The following is a 24,706-nucleotide window of genomic DNA, read 5'->3' as shown; positions in this document are numbered from 1 at the left end:
TGCTATATTTGAATGAACAGAGGAAGGAACGTAAATATTATAAATTTTTTTCAATGACCGATTCCATTTCATATCGTCCCGGCAAACCACAATTGGTCCCCATCATAGTCTCAGATTTCATTTATTTTTTTTATATGAAATCTACATGCAATATTATTAGACCCATATTTTCTTTTTGCTGAAAAAAAAAATTTTCTTCGACTTACAGCTTTCCAAAATGGCTGCCCTCCTCTCGGATTGCCTGAAAAAATGAAAAACATGTCAAATTAAAAGTTTTGTTGTAGAGAAACGAGTGTACTTAGTAACATATTCACAATAGCAGGAAGAGTATAAAGTTGTATGTTTCGGTGGAGGGCCAAAATTCGTCAATTGGTCCAATAGGAATCGCACAATTCACTCGCAATGTTGCCAACTTTGGTGAATTTTTTCCTAACTTCAAACCTTTTTTTTTCTGTCCTCATGAGCAATATCAACCATCTGCTTCTAGCATCGAAATCTACTCCATAAGGTCTCTTGAAAATGTAAAGGACTTACGTTTCTTATTATTACATTCCACGTTATAGCATGATGAAAACCTGAAAATTTTATTAAGACGCCATGTTTGGACGCCATTTTCTCGCCCTTTTAAAAATCTGAATTTTTTACATGTATTGGAGAAGTACCTAAGTATTTAATATCCGTTAACCGTTCATGCGGCTGCAGCCCCAAACATTTGCAATTAATTATTGAAATTCCGATTTTTGTACTGGAAATGTAAATATTTCCTATGAGCATTTAGATCCTATACACAAGGCGAATTCAAAGGGGGAATGAAAATTTTAAGAGATGAATCCTGACATCAAATCCAATAGAAAAGTTCCTATAAAGATGAGGCGAATTCCATTTCGTTTTTGAGTTACAGGGTTTCCAACTCGGGATCCAAAATCGGCTCTCGACAATGGAAAATATAAATTTCGCGTTAAATCAGAACTATGTGTTAAAGTTATGATGAAGTTCAGAAAGTTGATTTGTATCAATATGATAATTCTTAGGTCCGTTGCAGTTCGGTTGGCAGTGTTGCCAACTTGGTAGAACTTTTATTTGTTTCCAAATGACACTACGTGGTTTTTATTTGATATTTGGTATTCATTAATGATTGTAAACATCACATGAAGCTCAATTTTCTCACATCACCACAGTTTTTGAAAACTTGCATCCATTTCACTGAAAGTTTTATCTCGTGCGTTATTGATAGTTTACAACATTAAGTGTGAATTTCACTTGATGTTTGCCATCATTAGAAAAACCAAAATATCGAATAAAAACTATGTTTTTGTAAGTTGTAATAATAATAATAAGAAGAAGAAGAAAATTTATCTTTTGTTATTGCAAAACCTCTCGTAACTCCGCGCATCAAGTTTGAACTTGTTCAAGAAAGTTCTGCTGCAACCACGAAACGGTTTATTACGTGATTCAGTGTCGTGAACATCGTTTTAGTGTTCTCTAGAACCATGAAAATTGTTTCCACTGGTAACATAATATTGTTGAGTTGAGTTGATTTTAGTTTAGCGTCCCTTTCAGCAGCGAGGCTATATGAGACGTGGACCTACTGATTAACGTGGAATCCGAACCACATGAGCTCCCGCCGGGAATCGAACCCGGGTCTCCCACGCCAAAGGCGCGTACGCTAACCGCTTAGCCACGAGGGAGCTCTAACATAATATTGTAGTGCACTAGTTACAGTGTTTGTGTGAATAACAATGAGAAGTCCTATTACAGTAAGGACCTATTAAATGTGTTGATTATTCTAAAAGGCATAAGAGGATTGTGTACAGAAAGAATTTGTGACAAAAATTTTATCTTGCGGTGAAATATATGTATTGCGTACAGCGCGTCTGCCAAAACGTAATATTAGGAGAGGATGATTATTTGTGTAAAGGGTGCTTTGAATATTTACCGTGAACAACGTGAATGTGTGTGAGATATTGGTGACCACGAAAGAAGGTGTAAATATGAAATTATGCACCAGCAAGATAAAGAATTTGTTCCTCTGAATGTAAATTTGGAAACCATTAACCAGACAGTTAACATGCTAAACATGAATGTGTCGCCATTAAAACCAGCCGTTATCGGTGAAACCTAGACTACGGTGAAGGAATCACCTCTCAAAATTTTTCATACTGCCGTTCAAATCGCCTTGTGTACAGGACACAAATAATCATCCTCCCCTAACAGTACGTTTGGGCAGACACGCTGTACGCAATCCATATATTTTACCGCAAGATAAAATTTTTGTCAAATTCTTTCTGTGCACAATCCTCTTATGGCTTTTAGCATAATCAACACATTTAATACGGTCCTTACTGTAATAGGAATTGTCCATTATAATTCACACAAACACTGTAATTGGTGCACTACAATGTCATGTTACCAGTCAAAACAATTTTCATGGTTCCAGAGAACACTAGGACGATGTTTACGACACCGAATCACGCAAACCAGGAGCGTCATTTCAGATTTTGTTTGGGGGGGAGGGCAAGACCCCTTGATATACGTAAAATTTCGCGTTTTTCACTGATGTACTACTATTCTATTGATAAAATCTATATACATCTGAAACTCAGGGGGGGCAAATGCCCCTCCCTGCCCCCCTAAATGACGCCCCTGACGCAAACTATCAATAACGCACGAGATAAAACTTTTTAATGAAATACATGTAAGTTTTCGAAAAGTGTGATGTTGTGGGGAAAACTGTGCTACATGTGATGTTTACAATCATTAATGAATACCAAATATCAAGTAAAATCCACGTAGTGTGATTTGGAAACAAATAAAAGTTCTACCAAGTTGGCAACACTGCCAACCGAATTGCAACGCACGTAAAAATCATCATATTGATACAAATCAACTTTCTGAACTTTATCAGAGCTTTAACACATAGTTCTGATTTAACGCGAAATATATATATATATAATTTCTATTGTCCCGAGCCGATTTTGGATCCCGAGTTGGAAACCCTGTAACTCAAAAACGAAGCGGAATTCGACTCATCTTTATAGGAACTTTTCTACTGGATTTGATGTCAGGATTCATCTCTCAAAATTTTCATACTCCCTTTGAATTCGCCTTGTGTATAGGATCTAAATGTCCATAGGAAATATTTACATTTCCAGTGCAAAAATCGAAATTTCAATAATTAATTGCGAATGTTTGGGGCTGCAGCCGCATGAACGGTTAACGGATATTAAATACCTAGGTACTTCTCCAATACATGTAAAAAATTCAGATTTTTAAAAGGTGGGGTTTTTGAGAAAATGACGTCCAAACATGGCGTCTTAATGAAATTTTCAGGTTGTCATCATGCTGTAACGTGGGATGTAATAATCAGAAACGAAAGTCCTTTACATTTTCAAGAGACCTTATGGAGTAGATTTCGATGCTAGAAGCAGATGGTTGATATTGCTCATGAGGACAGAAAAAATAATGTTTGAAGTTAGCAAAAATTTCAACAAAGTTGGCAACATTGCGAGTGAATTGCGCAATTCCTATTGGACCAATCGACGAATTTTGGCCCTCCACCGAAACATACAACTTTATACTCTTCCTGCTATTGTGATTATGTTACTAACAAGGGACATCACCCAATTGTCCGGCTCCGATTTCAATGAAATTTTTCTAGCTGATAGAGGACATATAGGTATTATTTGTGATTACAGAAATTTTTGCCATGGTGCAGGTTTTCTATTTTTTTATAATTTTTAAAAGTTGTGATGTGGTTATTAGAGATTACTGCAGAAGTCCCTTACTAACCTTTGTAAACGGAACGTTAATGAAATAACAACCACGTAGATACATATAAGGTCTAGGGGGAAGTTGTACGGTGGGTGTGATCTTGACGGAAGCCATCTTGAAATCCGCCATTTTGAATTAAGGTTAAGTTTTTTAAATAAAAATAGGGTAATATGATACATAATTTCGGGCTAGAATTTAATCAGGAAGACAATGGTGAAGCTAGTTTTGAGATACACCTATTCGGGGAAAAATTACAGGCATTTAATTGTTCAATTACTACGTGCGAAAGTCCCTTACCTCCGCTTCTAACCCGCGTATTAATGGTAATAATTGGATAAAAGCTTCGGTAATACATATTATGCCTCGAGTGAAGTGATAAGGTAAAGGTAACCTTGACGGCAGCCATCTTGAAATCCGCCATTTTGAATTAAAGTGAAGTATGAAAAATGAAAACCATAGCATGTGACACCTCATTTTAATAGCAAATTTTCCCAAAAAGCCAATGGCATGCTTATTTCTGTTCTATAGTTAACCAGTACGAATTTCGACCCATTATTCGACCCTTCAAATTGGCAACCAGTAACGTCCATTATTCGATCCTTCAAATTGGCAGCACTCCTAATTTTCACCCCATGTTTTACGATTCCAACTGGCACTTAGCAATTGTTGCCATGCCTCATGTTTTCTAAAATGTATTACATTTTTTAAGAGTTGTGATTTGTCAGTTCATGAATAGTGTTGGGAAAGGATCCAGCAATCTTTCTGAATTTTAAAGACTTGCAATGTAATTATTTATTTTAAAAGGGAACACATGAAGAACCTATGAACCTATGTGACGTAAAGAAATACAAATGAAATTATAACAAATTGGTGTTATACGAACACAAAATTATCAGGATATGTAGCATACAGGTTGCGCAAACGACAAAATAAAATATTTAAAAAAGAAAAACAACTTTAAAGGAACAGTAGCAATGATAGAAAATATCAAAGAGGCATAATATGACTGTTCCCAAAACATTGTTGGTACCATGACCATAATATGAAAACAGGTAACTTGTTTATAAAGGCGTGTAACTTAATTGAGTTCCCGATCAACACTGATTATAAATCTTACAAACATGAATCATCGACAACAATCGCTAGAAAACGAATGACTTTTTTATCTGACTAGCTTAAATTTTTTTATAGAAAATAAATAAATAAATATACAATAGAGAAATAAATATAAAATAAAACAAAAGACCCTAGATTTACACAACAATCATATTTCGTTTTCCTCTTTGAAGTGAATTATCATTTGATTTTTCGTCTCATCTATTATACAAGCTACGTCTTCGGCATTACCTGAATGCAAAGTTGGAGTTCTTTCGTTGTGCGATGATTCATATCAGTAAACAAGTTTTTGAAGGGCAGGTATAGGAAATAAATAATTACATGGCAAGTCTTCAAAATTCAGGAAGATTGCTGGATGCTTATTCCAACACTACTCATGAACTGACAAATCACAACTCTTAAAAAATGTAATAAAGTTTAGAAAACATGAGCCATGACAACAATTGCAAAGTACCAGTTGGAATCTTAAAACATGCGGTGAAAATTAGGAATGTTGCCAATTTGAAGGATCGAATAATGGACGTTACTGGTTGCCAATTTGAAGGGTCGAATAATGGATCGAAACTCATACTGGTTAACTATAAAACAGAAATAAGCATTCCATTGCTTTTTGGGAAAATTTGCTACTAAAATAAGGTGTCACATGCTATGGTTTTCATTTTTCATACTTCACTTTAATTCAAAATGGCGGATTTCAAGATGGCTTCCGTCAAGGTCATATCCACCGAACAACTTCCCCCTAGACCTTATATGTATCTACATGGTTGTTCTTTCATTAACGTTCCGTTTACAAAGGTTAGTAAGGGACTTCTGCAGTAATCTCTAATAACCACATCACAACTTTTAAAAATTATAAAAAAATAGAAAACCTGCACCATGGCAAAAATTTCTGTCATCACAAATAATACCTATATGTCCTCTATCAGCTAGAAAAATTTCATTGAAATCGGAGCCGGACAATTGGGTGATGTCCCTTGTAAGTACACTCGTTTCTCTACAATAACATTTTTAATTTGACATGTTTTTCAGTTTTTCGAGCAATCCGAAAGGAAGGCAGCCATTTTCGAAGGCTGTATGTCGAAGAAAAATTTTTTTTCAGCAAAAAGAAAAATTATGGGTCTAATAATTTTGTATGTAGTTTCTTATTTTAAAAAATTAAACTAAATCCAAAACAGTCATGTGGACCACCCTGGACGATTTGAAGTGGAATCACACCAATACTTTTTTATTCTTTTACTCGAGATTTCTTCATAGTTTGTTATTAAAATACTAACATATCCTCATTTTATTGTCCTAACAAACCAATATATGTTGCCAGGAAAATAGTTAAGATTGATCGAGCTCCTGGTGTTATGACCACAGTATTTCATGTCCCCCCCCCCCCCCCTGATTACGAAATCCTGGCTAAACGAACCAATATATGTTGCCAGGACTGGAAAGAATCAGTCATTGTTCCAATTCACAAGAAAGGCGACAAAACTGACTGTAATAATTATCGAGGCATTTCTCTTCTGTCAACATCCTATAAAATCCTTTCAAATATTCTTTAGCAAGATTGACCCCATACGCAGATGAAATTATTGGAGATTATCACGAAATCGATCAACTATCGACCAAATATTTATGATAAAAGGAAAGTCCGTTTCTTTTTCCTTTTACGGGATGTAAGTCACGTTAAGGGATGTACAAACATATGTAATGATAGGAATTTTGATATTCCAGTGAAGACACTGTTGAAGGTTCCGTTAAAATCGATCTAATAGTTCTCTTCGAGTTACACATGCATACATCTGTACACATGTACCATACATACACACATCAACCTTTGAGGTTTCTATGTAGATATATTTAGTATAGAAAACACATTATACTGATGACTTCATGAAATAACACGAGTTATAACAATAGAGCTTATATATTTATTTTCTGTTATTATAGGTTTAAATAATGTTCAGTACTTCAGAAGATTTGAGGCGACGAACTGGTAAAAATGGTGTTGGAAGATTAGAATATTTACAACAGTTGGTTGAGGAGTTCACTTCCACAGAAAGTTATGGTAATTTTATACTTTTCTATATGATGTATGTAAATTTTTAGGTCGCAAGTATTAATTTTTATTTGTTTTATGTTTACATTAAAAGTTTGTTCTATTTGTATAAGCATCTCCCTAACCGTATTGCTAATGCGCACGCTTTATATGTTTGCAGTTTCAAGTCTTACAAACTTACAATGTTTTACAAAAAAAAAGAAATGGTTCGGATTCACTTTAATCGTAAGAGCCGTCCTTTTTAACCTCAGGTTTGCATACAAATTTGTAATAACATAATGGAGTATCAGTTAAAGCTGTTTGTAAGCTACGATGTATGCGTTAAATCAGGTTTTTACTCCGTGGGACGTAAAACTCAAAGATTTCATTTCATTCTTTTTCAGGTTTTTACTCTTATCAACTTTTCAGGTAGTGTGATATTGATTGAAATCCTAGTTACGGTAAATTACGTGGAGTATTAACAAAATTTAGATTATATTATAGGGCTTATGTCCTCATGATTATGTAAAACAGAATAACAGAGAATCATATTCCTGAGTCTTGCTGCTTTGTGAGTAAAAATACAAATAAAAAAGTAAAATACACTTGTTTAAGGATTTCAGCCTTAAGGCGAATCCACCGTCTTTTACTTGATAATTATTATGAATGTATTAGCTTGGAAATTACTATGTCACGCCTGAAATAATGGATGTCCATCATTCACTCGATATATGTTTTGTTAAGCTTCAAATGTCTTAATTTGCATCAATCTCGAAAACCTTCAAATATCAGTTTTTAATATTATTATTATTATTGTTATTATTTTATTGACAAAGTATTTTTTGTTAATAGATTCAACATTGCTTGTCGTACTTTTGGATAAACTTTTGAGTCGTACCTTTTACATGTATTGTAAGTAGAGATTGTTCTTCAGCACCAAGGCTGTAAAAGACTGACTCAAGTCTAGTCTTGTACCATATGTTTTTCTCCTAAGAAACAAAGCAGAAACCACGCAGACATCACTATTCTAAACACGCTTATGTCGGAATTCTTAGTCGCCTTCCTACCATGATGATTTTGGGCATATTGGAAATCGCGTTTAGATGTCCAATGTCTTGAAATGTGGAAATTATTCGTCTCTGCCTTTTTAGAAATAGAGATATTAATATGATGGAATAACTCAATTCGAAGGGTATAACTTTGCCCGATTATCTGGTAACGAAGGTAGGTGAACATATGCAGTTACTAACACGTAACGTAACCAAATATTTATTTTTGTTTGATACTAAGCTCGTATAGGTTTAGGCTTTTCAAGTAAAATTTGATGGTGTTAAAATACAAGATAGCAACTTCTTATTTAAAATCTGGCGGCAGTTGTGCCAAAACTGAGTAAGAATTGAATAGCATCCGTCAAATAACTGAAGTAGATACTACTTCCTACTTAAATTTATCATCTACTCCAAACCATCTGAGATTTCGTTGCATATGTGTTTCCTAAATTCTACTAGAAATATCTGGAAATAATCTAACGAAACTACACAAATGTGCACGTTACAAGATTTAGTAGTATTCACGCAGTGATGCCGAAATGGAGTGTGTTGGATTGCATTCCCATGATAATTTATAGTATCTAATACTATCTTTAAGCAACGATCTGTAGATTAAACTGAAACTAAGAGACGGAGGAAGCGAAGAATTGTCAAAATATCAAAAATTATTCAAACTTGATACCAGCAAGGTTAGCTTAAAGTTTGAGCGAGTTCAGAGCTACCTGCGCCGCGATAGCTCAGTTGTTGAGCTGTCATCTCTGGTGCATGGGGTCCCAAGTAGGCTTTATGGTGGAATAATACCTTGTAGTAGTTTTCTTAGGGTTTTCCCGCTTTCTTCCACTTTCTTCATTCTATCAATATCCGTCTCATCATCATCATATCCCGTAGCCTGGGTGGTGCATAATCGTGCGACGTTAAAATAATAATAATAATTTAGGGCTACTAGAGCGAGACACTTTCTGGCCACACGTTTCTGTTCTGTTGACGTCTAAGATACATTTTGTCGTTACTCATTCCAAGCAATTTCTCAGTGACACCTATTAAATACTTACAATTATAAGTAACCACAAAATAGGCTACTTCTAGATTTCATGATTGTTTCGTTGTGGAAATCATCTTTGAACTCAACTGCTATAAGCACAGTGATAATTACACTAAACAAGTAGTGCTCTTCAGCCTGTTTTCATGACCAAAGCGCGACGTTTCAATTTTTCGTTTTGATGTTGCCAAACTAACACAGCACGAAAGATGAAATATGTTAATATGATATTATACACACAAAATTACCATTCAACGTTATTTGAGGAGAGAATAAATATTTCAACCAGGGATAGTTAATCTTTTCGAAATGATATAGAAATGATTTCCAAGAAAACTTTTCAATCTACTGATATTTGCAAGGAATATTATCTTAGTGATCCAAACCGATTTCGATCAAATTTGACAGCTACATGCTAGACATGAAATAATCGAATCCATTTTTTTTTTAAATTTTATTTTCTACGCTAAAACTTTTCTTGGGATAAAAAAAAATCTTCGCCCAAAGTTTGAAAGTTACACATTAGGAAGTAAATCGAAGCGAGTGAAATTGCTCATAGATATGGTAGACGTAAAATAAGGGAATACGTATTTCATATTTTCCTTTACAAAATGGTTTGGTGGGGTAAAGACCCCTCCTAATTTATGACCAGGAGATGTCAAAATTTGTAATGAGTCTAATTCAGAAGTACCTAAAGTACATGCAAAGTGGTAACAAAATTGCATATGTAGACAGTATGGAAAGAATAAGCGAATACGTGTTTTACTTTCTGCGCTAAAACTGTTCTTGAGGGGGAAAAAATGGAGCAGAAGCTTCCACTCAAAAATTTGAAACTAGGCCGATTCCAAAAATTCGGAACTAGATCGAAGCGAATGAAATAGCAAACTGAAATTGCTTGCCTCTCAGGACTCTTTAACAGGAGACTATGGGGATTACTCGAAACTTTCATTATATTGATATTGATCATCTAGTGTCTATTTATTTCCGCACACACTGATTCTCGTTGAGGGAAATACTGAAATATTAAGTGGTTATTATCGAGCTATATGCAAATGAAATCGACGTTGTTTGTTACATTATTATGTAAAAAATGCTAATCGTTTGAAATTACTTTCTGAACATAGTACTTGGCTCGAACTGGGTTTTTATCATGCCACTTTCATTAAGGGAAGAGGAGGAGAATTCTATATTTATACCAAAAGTAGAGTTCTTCACGAGCCCATCATATTACGGAGTTGAAACGTAGTATATAAACTCCTTATTGAACGCAAGTGGATATGCCTAGCGTTTGCGGAGCTTGCTTATCCAACAAGGAAAAGCAGAAGAGAGAGTAATTTCTATAACATGTTTCTCAATATGTGAAAATGATATCAACGTTGTCTTCCTCAGTATTACCAGTAAACGTTGAACTGTTTAAAATGAAGTTTACAACATAGCGTCTTGTATGAGCTGGAAATTTATAGTTTCATGTTCTATTCAAATAAGCTGCCGAAGGGAAAGAAATGGGGTCAAGTGTAGTTTCAAATAGCTGTAAGTCGTTAAGACCGTAATCCTAAATAGGTAGTTGAATCGTTTAGCTATAAATGATTTTCTAACAGCAGAACAACATTTTATTCATTAATGAAAACTTCGTAGTCCTACTCTAAACGAATTCACGAGTAACATACTCCCCTACTCTAATAAAAGGAATCGTACTATGTCATCTTGTGTGATGTGTCTAAAACTTTAGGTTGTGTGTATCACAGAATACTGCGAAGTAAATTAGAAAAGTTCGGTATTAGAGAAATTTTATATAAATGTTTTGAAAGTATCATATTAATCAGAGAACAAATTTGATTTTAAAAAGCAACTTCTGACGCTGGTCCCTCAAGATTCCAGTTTGAGAGGTTTACACAAAATGATATGCCAATAAACATAACAAATAATAAATTTATTCTCTATGTAGATGACATAGGCATAATTATCTCCGACATAGATTCCAAATTGCCCAGAAAAATTAAAACAGGACAAAATTTTGATAAAGTTTCGTTCAATCTGGATTTTTGTAGAGACCTATATTTTGATTTCCCCAACTTACCCTGAAAAGGGTATAGTATCATTTGTGGCCATAAAGAAAATTCCTGTTCAATTGCGACCATTGATGGTTGGCTATCTGTAAAAATACCTATAAGACTCGTCATTTGGACTATGTAGAATGTAGAACTGTTTAGTTTCAATTCGATTCCGTTTGATTCATTATGAATCTACCTAATTTCGATGCATTTTTTTTTCTAAAATAATTACAAGATAATTTTAAAGGGATGTTAAAATATAGAACTTGAAAACTGCTTTTTCCGCAACCCATCCTAATAAATAATATATGGTGGTTTACTGCTCAAGTGTGAACGTTCATTGTAACATTAGTTTTGCAATAAAAACTATTTTAATAAATCATATGCAATTTTGCAGTACCGACAGTGTACTTTGAGCGTAAGAACAAAAAATCAGATTTTGTTTTCTTTCAAATGCTACTATACTGTACCTGTTGGATGTCAACTCATATTAAGTAAGGTTTGTTCGTTTGTTTTATTTTTATTTATATATTTTTTGTTTCATGCCCATTAATTAGAAAATATAATAGATCTTATATGTTACTATCAGGGACGTCATTTAGGAAGCGCAGGAGGGGAAATTGCCCCCTGAGTTTGAAAAATAATTGTTTTTTAATAAATTTATACTAACATACTAATTAAAAGTATGAAACTCTTATATTGGTGGACAATCTTGCCCTCATTTGGCAAAGTCTGAAAAATTCCAAAACTAATATGCATGTCATCTATTAACGGAAAGCCATTTAGAAAAACATACTTAAATTATAGAAAAGTTCTGATTAAATGTAGAAAGATATTTGAACAATTACAAGCAAATATTCGTTGACATTATCTAAGTTCAACAGATCAGGAGCAAGTATATCGACTCTTTAAAATATCTATCTATCTATATATATATATATATATATATATTTATGGGTATGGCTCTTCTTGAGATCAAAATTTACTCTTGATATTTTGTCTTTTAAACACTTGAACACACTTTAAATGGGCAAAATGATGTAGACATGTATACTTCCATGTTGACTAAACCTCTGAAACGTGTGACCTCCGGTGACTAAGCATTTAATCCGCATCATGAGTTATATATATATATATATATAAAAAAAAAAAAAAAAAAAAAAAAAGCTTCCACATTTTAAGTTTGGCAAATTCAACAAATTTGGGGAATGTTGCCTCGAAGGTAACAGGTCTATTATAAATTATACTATTTGCTTCAGATTTTGAAATAATTATATTCTCAAATATACAATACTTATACAGTTCTTCTTATTATTAAGAATACGTAGTATTTAGAATATTTGTTTCTAGGAGAAGGTAATGGCTCTTTTTCTTATTCATCGACTACTTTTCTTCTTTAAAGCATAGAAACAATACACTGCGTATATATATTATAGTTTATCTAAACTTTGTAGATGGAGGAAAGAATTCACATTCAGTTTGCTCATAGAAATGTAATCATGGATAAAAAGAATGCACTAAATTGCAGCTTAAAACGTCAACAAGTGCTTGCTGCTGATTGGCCGAAACTAGATAATGCCAATAAAATTTTGCTTGTAATTGTCCCGGTATTTATTCAGATCATTTAATCTGAACATGATGTTGTTGTATAAATTGAGTATGATTTTCTAAATAGCTTCCAACCAATATTAGGTTCGTGCGAATGAAATGTCCGTCTCTGATATTTAATGAGGAAATTACCTCAGTAACATGACACAGGAATGCACTGAGCCCACATGTCTGAAGTCACAAAACTGTACACATACAGCAAACAAGCTGGGATACCCAGATAGTCAGAAGGCAGTGCGTTGTTCAACAGGGCCGCAAGAAAATATACCATGGAAAATAGACAACTTCGAGTAAGTTTTCTTTACAAATTCATACTGGGACATTCTGCACGGAAGCCACAAAAAACATTAGCAGTGCATTTGGGTCAGAAATAGGAATCAATGCACCATTTGTCGTTGGTTTGTCAAACTTCGTTCCGGTGACTAAGCATTGTAAAATGAGTCCCTTGGATACCAAGTAACATCATGTTCAAATAAGTTCCTCATGAACATAGGGGAAGCAGACTCCCGGAAAAGTGTTCGTGACATTGAAGTGACATTGAAGACGAGTTAGGCATATACAGGGTGCGGCACGTAAAACCGGCCCGTCGTAATATTCTGGTATATTGTGTTTTTGGCAACACTTAAATAATCTACCTTCCTACCAAGAGATGGCGTGTCGAGGTCGGGTCGACTTACGTGACCTGCAGCAGTCACGTGCAGCCGCAGCCAGTGAAACTTGTCGAAACCAGTTGAGAAAAAGGCCTCGTTGTGTTAAGCCGGGTGAGTGTCAGTGTGTGATAATGCCGTATTCGATACCCGAGCGTGTTGCCATTGTTGAAGGGTTCATTCTCACTGGATCTTTTGTGAAAACAAAGAATTTGTTTCGGGAGAAATTTCCAGGACGTTCTGTGCCAGCAAAAAGCACCATTCAGGAATTGATTGAAAAATGGCGGCGTACAGGATCGGTTCAAAATGCTCCCAGGAACAGACGACCATCTGTCTGCACACCTGAATTAAAGATGCAGGTGGAGGAGATAATGACAAGAAGTCCTCGAAAGTCAACCAGGAGATTGAGTCAACAGGTTCATGCGAGTGAGAGAAGTTGCAGACGTGTTTTAAGGGGGACTGAAGTTAAAACCGTACCGGATAAGTGTTACGGGCCTGTTTTACGTGCCGCACCCTGTACCATATCACTGTCGATCGGCGGCTCGTGCAATAGGTAAGGTGAAAAAGATGAACTCAGGGTGTCACATGAGTTGATATCCTCCAATAGCAGTCTAAGAATTCCTTAGTGGCTGTATGACTAGCGTACATGCCTTCGTCGTGGGAAACCCGGATTTCATTCCTAGTGGAAGCTTATGTGGTTAAATCCCACGTTAAGCTGCAGTGCTGAACGAGACGCTAAACTTCAAATCAAGTGATCAAGAATCGCCGTCTTGAGGTATGAAATTCTCTGAGTATAATAATATACAGGAAAATTTCCTGCTTCGTATTGTCAGTTTTGATGAAAAATGGTTCATCTGCGACAATCGTAAATGGTCAGAAAAGTGGTTGAATCTTGATTAAAGTCCAGGACAGTTACGAAACTTCTAGATGTTGTTGCTGGTATGGTGATATATGGTGGGGTTGATTCATCATGTCTTTCCTTGTCAAGCCAAAACCATGCTGAAACTCATTGAAATGCATTGCAGTTTGCTGGCAAGCATCCAAAAACATTACAAAGGATATGCTATCGCGCAAATGTCGCTCAGAGAACGTTGCAAACTCTCCGTGAGTTGCAGTATGAAACCATTCCTCATTCACCATATTTCCTGACGTCTGGTCTACTGACTAACATCTGTTCCGACATTTTGAGCACTTCTTGAGGAGGAAGACCTCTGATGATCGGAAGGTGCAACAGGCGGTTGAGGACGTCTTCACATCGCATACTCCAGACTCATTTCGCAATGGATTCCAATCCTAGGCTGAAAAATGGCAAAAGTGTATAGTTGCAGATGGCGACTATTTTGAATAATTAGTTAAACACAAACAAACAATTCGCTGAGCAAAACAATATATTCACATAAAAAAACCACATACGTGTTACAGTTTCGCCAACTAACACGTATGTGGTTTTTTATGTAAATATATTGTTTTGCTCAGCAAATAGTTTGCATGTGTTTAAGTATATACAAAGCAAAGCCTCTACTTATGAATAATTAGGTACTTTTTTTGAAGGGGGTTTGAAAATGACACACTTGGGGTGGATATTTCATTTTCTCCAACCTAATTAATAACGTATGTTAATTTTCAATTTCAGATAAAATTTACTACGTACATAAGAAAAATATTTGTTATATTTTTCTAATTAATGGTCATGAAATGACAGAAATAAAACTCACGAAAAAATCTGACTGAATATGGCATCCAACACGTAGAATCATTTAAAAGTAAACAAAATCTTAACTTTTGTTTTTACGCTCAAAGCACACAATAGGTACTTCACAATAGTGTACGACCCATTAGAATAATTAATACTGCAAAATTTACGTTACAAAGAACGTATATATTAACTAAACTAACTAACTCTATGGTCTCGGAGATTCAATGCCGCGTTCACAAAAGCTCTCCATTAACTTGTCCTTAGCAGGTTAGATCTAGTTTCTACTTTGTATTCCCATTTCTGCGAAATCAATCTTAATATTGTCCTCCAATCCTAGATATTCCTAATAGTTCTTTTCCGATTGAATTTCCAGTTAAAACTTTGAAAGCGTTCCTACTTCTTTCCATTCTGGCTACATGATCTGACAACGTGACCATCCTAGACTTGATGACCCTAACAATGTTTGGTAAACAGTATAAATTATGCAGTTCCCAATTCCTTTCCTCTTGGGTCCGAATATTCGTCTCAGGATTTTGTTGTCAAATACTTAGTCTACGTTCTTCCGTCAGTGTAAGCGACCATGGGTTTCGCAACAGGCATGACTATCGTTTCATATATTTTAAGCTTCAAATTCCTCGACAGAATTCGCGACAATAATAGATTGTAAACTGAATAATAACACGAATTCCCTACTTTTAGTTGACATTTAATTTCTTCGTGAATATGGTTTTGGTCTTAATATTGCTCGTAGATATTTGAAAATATCTACTTTGTCGAAAGTATTTGATATTTTAACGCATCCATAATTTGCAGTATTACGATCGTTTATACTTGAGCAGTAAATTACTATACATTGTGTATTACTGCAAATATGTCAAGAAAAAGCAGTTCTCCAAATTCGATATTATAATATTCCTTTGAAAGTTATGTTTTAATTATTATTGCAGAAGAAATGCATTCAACTGAAGTCAATTCATAATGAATTGAATGAAATCGAACTGAACTTAATAGTTCCACATGGTCGTAAATGATGCGTCCCTGTCTAAGGTATTTTTACAGATAAAATACCATGAACCATGGTTTGAACCATGGGATTTTTTATTTAGGGAGAAAAGGTAAATTTTTTGCAATATGACGAAACTATCTTTGTGAGGAAAATTGTAATTTATAAAATATTTATGAAGAAATTGTAGTTTATAAAATTCTATACAAAAAAGGTCCTTAGACTTTTTGTCGTAGAATCAATCGTTTGAAAGATTTGGACCGAATTATGTATATGATAGAGTGATGTTTTTAACTTGAAACTGCAAAATATCTGGAAAATAAGCATCAGAAGGAAAAAATGTTATAAGTAAATAGTTAATATTCTGAAAGGGAAATTCGCGTGTGATTAAATTAGCCCACTCCTGTTCCACTTGGTTGGGACTTGGAAGTGGATTTGGGGGAAACTTTGAAAACTCGCTGGGTACTGAGTAATATAAATAACGACGAAGCGTTGCTCTTGTCAATTCCCATGCCAGCAACATGCATGTTCTTTACTAAACTTGGTCTTAAATGTCATCAGGATTGCCACCAATCAGCTTAGAGACTCCGGAAACTATGGATTCGGCACTAATCTCGGTGATTTATTTTCCAGCTCTTGTCATCCCCGACGCAGATGAGGTCTATGACTTCGAGAGTGCCATTATTCACCTCAGCGACTCGGAAGATTCGATATTAATACCTGTTTTTTTCAATTGATTTACGTCACGTCCTTCCCTATTTCTCTCGGCCCTAGGATGACATCGAGAGTGCCATTATTCACCTCAGCGACTCGAAAGATTCGATATTAATATCGGTTTTTCTCAATTGATTTACGTCACATCCTTCCCTATTTCCCTCGGCCCTAGGGGTATCTCAACTTGTTTTTAAAAATGAATTTACAAACAGTTTCATTTCCCTAACATGAGGGAGGTCGTGAGATATTCTATTTTTGGCATAAATCTTAAACTATCTCTTCTCCTTTGAACTTTTATTCCTTCATTAGGGCCATCAAAATATTCTAAGTAGGTTACTGCCTGTTCCAAACTTTGGTCTTTTCGATACAGTAACTTAGAAGTATATCAAGCAAAGAGTGTGAGGTTTGTATACTAGATAAACAAACAAATAAAGATTTTTTTATATATAAGATAAACTACCTCTTCCCTTTTGAAATCATCTCCTTCCGCTTTAGGATACGCATCAAAAAATTTTAAATAGCCTATGGTCTCTTCCAGACTATGGTTTAGAAGTGTGTCAAGCAAACAACTTAGATTTGTGTACCGGACCAACAAGCAAACGAAAAGTCATTTTTATATATAGGGTTATAGTAGTGTGTGCTATTTCTGTTCAGACATAATTCGGCTTATATCTTTGAAACAATTGATTTTACGAAGAAAAAAAAGCCTAAGGATCCTTTTTAAAGAATTTTATAAAGTACAATTTTTCTCGAACTATTTTCTTCAGAAAATCGATAATTTACGAGGTAATTGCAAAAAATTAGTATTTCTCCCTTTCAGAAAAGAAAGCTAAGTACCTTGCAGGATATGCTGTGGACATAAAATAAAGGCCTCCACAAAAATCTAGATTTTCAGAATTGTTTCGAAGTTTAAATCTAATTTTACTGAGGTAGAGTCTAAAGTAAACAGACAATTGTTTTGCCAAAGCAAACTAAAATTAAGTGGAAAAAAAAAAAAAAAAAAAAAAAAGAAAATGTGAATTACAATTTAAGATCAAAACTACACGAAGCTTTACCAGAAGTAACTTTAAATACTTCATTTATCTGGATTCACTCAATTTTTAAAAAAGTTTTGGAAGTTTATATTAACAGTCAACTCATATAGGAAGAACGTGTTAGTCATATTAAATATGGATGCCGTTATATCTTTCTACTATACTGCATTTTTATTTGCATATTAAATATGGTATAAAATGCTGGGGATTCTTAGGTAAATTAAGAAAAGTATCCTAGATAGGAAGGAACATTCCTAGACGAGTTACATATCGTAAAATTTTTGACAGTCCCCTGTATTTATATGTAAGAAATAACATGATTAGATAGAAAATATAAATATTTATTTATTAGTATTTACTAATTTTAGAGACTTAATTGTAGTAAGACATCGAACTCAAATATACTGAAGTGCTCTCTCGTTGTTATATATGGCTAGCATACATGCCTTCCGCCCGGGACTCATGTGATTCGGATTCTACGTTAAGTTGTACGTTCATGACTCAAATAGCTTCGGTGCTGAAAGGACATTAAACTTCAATCCAACTAACAATTTAATATATATTCATAAGATTATCAGTGAGCAGTTGTATGATATTTTATGACAAGCTACCTCAGCATATAAAGAATATTCTTTCATTGATTCAACATAGAAAGAACATTCAGTTTAATCAAAAGTCTGCGAACGCTTTACGCGGGCTGCTGTCGGAAAATTCTTGCTATATTATTGAAGTAAAACCCCAAAAACTGGAAAAATCAGAGAATTCAACTTACTCGTAAAAAGTCTTGGAAAAGTCAGAAATTTCATGAAAAGCTGAAAAAATCTGTCAAAGTCAGGGAGTTTTAAGTATGTATTTTTACTTCTGAGAACCCATTTATCTTTTTGCCTTACCCGGTATTTAGTAGAAGATATTTTATAAAATAAAGTAGTTCATTTTGCTAAAGTTCTGTACCCAGATATATTGTATGTACATTAGGGTGGGCCGAATTTCAACTTTTCGGCGAAGCGGTTAAAGGGTGTGTTTTAGATTTTGATCTAAAAGTGGACCAGATTTTTTTCAGAATTTTTAGTTAACGCCTTCATGTGAGGCATCGGGGTTTTATGGAAAATGTATGCAACCCGCACTGCACGGTACAACATTTCACGTTTTCGGCTGTGTAAAACGCATATATTCTCGTTCTTTTAGATTCAGGCTTAAGGTCAGCTTGAACTATACCTAATTCACCTTCCCAAAGCTCACTTAGTTCTTCACAGTGCAGTTCTTTGCTTAAATCGGCCAAATTTCAACGCTTAAGACAAGAAGTTTGCGTTTTTTGTATTTGTATGTACAAAAAATTGATTTGTTTTTGTTTAGGCGTAGAGTAGAGTTTATTTATTAAATACATATTTATTTATGTATTTATTTATCTTTTGATGTAATGCAATTCATTATCAACATTCACTGTCATTTATTCTTTGTCCAAAATAACCCTGAACTCATCACAAAGAGATGACTGCACTTCGAGTTCCACCCACCTTAAGTTTCGCCCTTCAGTTCTGTCCAATTTTCTGCCATGGCCTAATTTGCTTGCGTCCTCACATACTTGCTTAATTTTTCTAGATGGCATAGTATTATTTCCATCCGAATATTGGCATCCCCTTGCTAGAAACCAAGGCACATCTTAAGAATCCATCACAACCTGCCAGCTCACACACGGATAGAGAAGCTTGCGTCACCAAACCCATCATTCACTCTACTGCTTGGGTATGGCACGGTAACGTAGTTATTTCTTCTCCGAGCATTGCAGCTGACTAAATATTTTCTTCAATCTCGTCGTCGGAGAGCATCTTGGTGAGCGAAGGTTCTGCTGGGGACAAGGTCATCCACTCCACCATGTCATAGTAATCGTCCGCGTCAAAATTTACTTTTAAGAACTGCGAATTATTGGAAAACACAGAGAATACTATCTGCTTAGGCTCCGTGGGTAGAAATTAGGCTAGCTGTCCCAAATTCCATAAATGCCGTGGTCGTTCACAGTATGACGGCTTTTGCTGGATGGCAAACCAGACCCGGGAATACACCATGACGATATATTGTACAAGACACATGAATGCCTCGCAAGATCTCGCTGTGCTAATGTACAAACGAAGAATGCGATATGCCTTGTTGAGCGAACTTGCCTGCACCAGTAGACCGGGTTTCTTATTCGCCAAGTTTGAAGAACAGTATCCCGAGTAAAGTGCTCTGCAGATTGCTAGTAAATATTGTTGGTCCGGACTGAGGTCTTCAACTTTTGCGAATTCATCCAACCAGTCAAGATTTATTGCTTGGTATTTTACCAAGGGCGCTTCCTCGCACTTGTCGAGCTTTCTTCGGATGGGTCCCGAAAGTGTTTTTGGACCCGATGCTCCCTCGTCGAGATGTCTTATTAAGTAACGAAGTGGTAGTTCATTTCCCTGAAGAAGGCAAATACGTTCTTCTCGATTGAAGTTCTTGATTTAGTTCTTTTTAAACAATGTAGAGCCCCTTTAAATTTTCCCGTGTTGATTGGTGTACCGTCATAGCCAACTGCTACCACCGTTGGTAGATCAGTTTACTTTTCATCCAGAAATTCGTACATAGACGCAGGGATGTCCTCTCTACTACCAGACTTCGGCACGACGTTGCCCAAATATGTTGAACCTGGTTCTTCTACTACTGTTAAGTGTTCTTGTTCGATCTGCCTTCGATATCAATGTCTTCCTTTTTTCGCTTGCGTTAGAGTCTGGTCTTTTCTTCCACCGAAGAAGACTCTTCTCAGATTTTCCGGCTATGTCGTCATTTTCTTGAACAGCTGCGCTGAATATACTTTTTTCACTCATAATCTCAGTTTTATTAATAACAAGGTTTTTGCGCTCCGTTTAAATGACTCCTGCATCTTGAATTGCTGCACTAATGATTAGTGAAACTGCCCAGAGAAGAAATAACTGCGTTTCCATGCCATACCCAAGCAGTAGAGAGAATGGTGCGTTTGGTGACTCAAGCTTCTCAATCCGTATGTGGGCCGGCAAGTCGCGACAGATTCATACGCTGTGCCTTGATTTCTAGGAAGGAAATGCCAACACTCGGACTAGGCCAAATAGAAAAGTAGAGCAAGTAAGTGATGATGACGCAAACAAGTAAGTCCAAGGCAGAAAATTAGACAGGGTGGGAGGGCGGAACTAAAAGTGGATGGAACTCGAAGTGTAGTCACCTCCTCGTGGTGAGTTCTGGGTTATTTTGGATAAAGAATAAATGATCGAGAATGTTGATAATGAATTGCATTACAGCAAAAGATAAATAAATACATAATAAATAAGTAAATAAACTCTGCTCTTAGGCTAAACAAAATAAATCGATTTTTGTACATACAAATAAAAAAAAACGCAATCTTCTTGCCTTAAGCTTTGAAATTTGGCCAATTTAAGCGAACAACTGCTCATAAGTGGGCTTTGGAAAGGCGAATTAGGTATAGTTCTAAGGCTGAATCTAAAAAAGACGGGAATATATGTGTTTTACATAGCGAAAAATGTGAAATATTGTACCGTGTAGTGTGGGTTGCATACATTTTCCATAAAACCTCGATGCGACACATGAAGGTGTTGACTAAAAATTCTGAAAAAAATCTGTCAAACTTTGCCCACTAAAAGACACCCTTTAGCCGCTTCGCCGAACCGATTTTCAAAAAAAGTTGAAATTCGGCCCACCCTAATGTACATGTACATACACAGTAGACGAGGAACCTACTGGTCGGGAAAATGTAGTTTTTTTTATTTATTTTTTTTTTACATAATATGTAGATCTGGAAATTTGTAAATAATAACCTGGAAAGGTTAGAGAATTCGTGCTCTCCAAATAAGTGGGAACCCTACCTTATTAATATTTCGCGTTCATTTTCATACTATATTTTGAAGTGTGATGATTATAAGTGTGAGTAACGAACTATATTTACGTAATGCAAAAGCTATGTATCTGTTTAAATATTGTATTCTATGTATTACTGTTATCTATTTCGTATATTTCAGTACTTGTGTTCGTATAATTACTGCGAACTTTTATACTAGTTAACACATATGTCCGAAAATGCTAATAAACTTAATTATAGAATTAAAGAAAATTAAAGTAAAATTACGTACATGACATTTATTTGAATTTTTGATTTGTAATGGTAACCCTGTTAGCTTTAGAGACGTATAATACAAATTATTGTTAATGTACATAACATTATGGCAGATGTAAGCAGTACTGTAGTATTATATAATAATCATTTACTACTCTATCATATACTGTAATAATGATTCTCTCTCTCTCTCTCTCTTTTTTTCAGAAGTAAAAGAACAAATACTTGCAAATCTAGCGAACTTTGCTTATGATCCTATTAATTATGAATATTTAAGAAAATTGAAGGTAATTGATTTGTTTTTGGATCATCTTTCGGAAGAGTCCGCTACATTGACACAATTTAGTTTGAGTGGATTATGCAACCTATGTCTTGGTGAGTATTGTACTTCATAGTATTGTGAAGTTACAAATAGTATTGACAGATTGGGAGTAGTTTTGCTAAAAGATTTTCAAAATACAGGATGAGGCAAAAGTCCCACACCACCATTTTATTTTTGAAACGACTTGAGGAAAGATGACGAAACTTTGGATGTAGGTAATTGGTGTGGGGACACGCCAGATGATGCCATTTGGCATCATGGTGGCCATCTTAAAATTCGCCGTTTTGAATTCAGGTCCAGTATTTCAGATGGGAAGAGGCATGCGACAATATTTTACGCTAGAATGTCATGAAAAATACAAATATGAAGTTATTTTTCACCTAACTTTAATCAGTAATGAAATTTTGTGAAATAAACATTGCAATGTAGGATCCTACAAGATATGTTGTACTTGTTCCCCATTGTGTGCTACACATAATATAAGATGTTTTTCCCAGTCCTGATGGACACGTAATAACAATTTCGGCGTCACAGTCACAAGGATGCCTGATTCATTGTTCGAAGTGTCGGAGATCGTGATTTTTTTCTTGATAAACAAGTGCTTTGAGATGGACCCACAGATAAAAGTCTAAGGGTATCAGGTCGGACGAACGGGGTAGTCACTTAATTGACCCTCAACGACCAATCCAGTGGCCCGGGAACTGTGCATCCAACCACTCCCTGACACATAATACATAGTAAGGAGGAGGCACACCATCTTGGAAAAAGGCTGGGAAGTCACTATTTAAGCTACCTTTTTGTATCCAAAAGGATACCCGGGCCTAGTACTTGGATACCCAGACCCAGCCGTTTGGATACCCAGTGCACTTCATAAATCTTTAAATTACTGGAAAAGTACTTGAACAATAAATTACTTGAATTACTGTAAATTTAAAATTACTTCTTCAATATACTTTAGTTTTGTGACTACATGTTTTAGCATGTATTTTGTGGATAGGTATAAAATTGGAGAGCTTCATTCTTGAAATTTCAGCTATTCCTCTTTCCTTCGTTTCGCGTACTCATTTGTCTACCTCTTGATCCTAGCACTTTCATTCTACTCTAATACAGAGAAAGTTAATAGACTGACTAAAGAGGTAGAAAGGTTGAAGCCGAACTCTAACATCAGTAACGATCCAAATGACCTTTGGATTATGCACCTTTTGTATAGTCTCTGGGAAAAAATAACAGAAGAAAACAACTTGCTATTTGGATATTTAGTTTTTATGAAATTTAATTTTTACTTATCCTTAGCTTACAATACTCTTTTGGTTTGTTACAACTGATAAATATTGAGAATAGAACATTTACAACACTTTTGGGGAATACTTTGCGTTGCGACGATAGCCACTTAGATCAAAATCGGCAATTTGTAGATTAAGAAGAGCTGGCTGATTCAGTACCGACGCCGATGGCTTTTTAGTGAAAATCTCTTATGCCAAATGATTAATGTAGCTAGCTCAAATCAAATCCAAGATTGTCGTCTGTCATCTAGAAGGTAGGCCCACCATTTACAACATATTTGAGGGTAAGCTAACCTGCCTATCGAAGAGGAGGGTATTGTCAAGTATTGAAGAGGAGAGCCAGAAGTAGAGGAACAGAATTAGTTAGGCTTGCCATGTTTGTTTTGCTTTGCTTCTTGTATGTTTTCTGGAGACAATTGAATATCGGGTTTCCTAGCATCTATTTCCGTTTTATTGAGAAGAGGCGATCACAGACGATTTTTCCTTTAAAGTCAGATTGCCTTTTATTCTTTACCATAACGTGATTGTTTCACACATCCTACCATCACCAAGGGCGCCGATCCTGCCCCCCCCCCCCCCAAAGCTCATGTGGGCCCCCTTATTGTATTTATGAATATACAATACGCATTAGACATAATTTGAATGCAATTTGTCTGAAAATCCTCATAGATATATATACCTTCTGCATCTGAATGCCCCCCCCCCCCAGATTTACAGAGAAATCGGTACCCTTGACCATCACACCGATCTACTATGCACTATATTGTTGATATTCATTTGATGCGACGCATATTAGGTTATAAACTTTGATAAAGCAATTTTGATTTTTTTCTTAGGTTGGGTCATATTGAGTGCATACATAATTTTGAAGTTATTATTTTAGAAGCCTGTTGAGGCTAACTTTCAGCTGTTCCTGAGCTACGCTCTTGCATTCGTAATTTGGTTCGCTTTTCAGAAATTCCCAATTCTCATTATCGCCAATTCCCTCAAAGATTGTTCTCTTTAACCTAGAAATGAAAATAAGAAATAAAATTTTACTCGCCCAAGAGAAAAGCTACTAGCCCACATCCCTGAATAGAAATAATACACTTATCTTCGGTATGATAAATACTCGTCCGCATTGATGAACCCTTGCCCCGGACGAGTGGTTATTTGCATCCTGCTTTAACATTTCGTATCTGTTATGGACAATATCGGTAACTGATATTTGTTCACGCAATTTTTCTGATG

General features: G+C 35.4%; 1 protein-coding gene across 15 annotated transcripts in view; it reads left to right on the top strand.

Moving 5' to 3' along the window:
• The window catches only part of LOC145680929 (armadillo repeat-containing protein 7-like), a 141,575-nt gene that overhangs the window by 58,631 nt on the left and 58,238 nt on the right, over positions 1–24,706 (top strand). For 11 of the 15 annotated variants that reach the window (XR_014130700.1, XM_081752100.1, XM_081752099.1 and 8 more), the window contains 2 exons: positions 6,826–6,943; positions 22,079–22,246. Coding sequence is in view for 14 of the 15 variants with exons in the window: in XM_081752100.1 (XP_081608226.1) it covers positions 6,835–6,943; positions 22,079–22,246 (277 nt within the window). In the remaining variant the exon portion in view is untranslated. The remainder of the gene's footprint in view (positions 1–6,825; positions 6,944–22,078; positions 22,247–24,706) is intronic. The other 4 variants (XM_081752106.1, XM_081752105.1, XM_081752108.1 and 1 more) reach the window with 1 other exon arrangement.

The sequence above is a fragment of the Thermobia domestica genome, chromosome 3 (assembly GCF_964235325.1).
Source record: "Thermobia domestica chromosome 3, izTheDome1.hap1.1, whole genome shotgun sequence".
NCBI classification, from domain to species: domain Eukaryota; kingdom Metazoa; phylum Arthropoda; class Insecta; order Zygentoma; family Lepismatidae; genus Thermobia; species Thermobia domestica.
The sequence above is the reverse complement of the archived record's forward strand: the minus strand, read 5'-3'. Positions and strand labels throughout refer to the sequence as shown.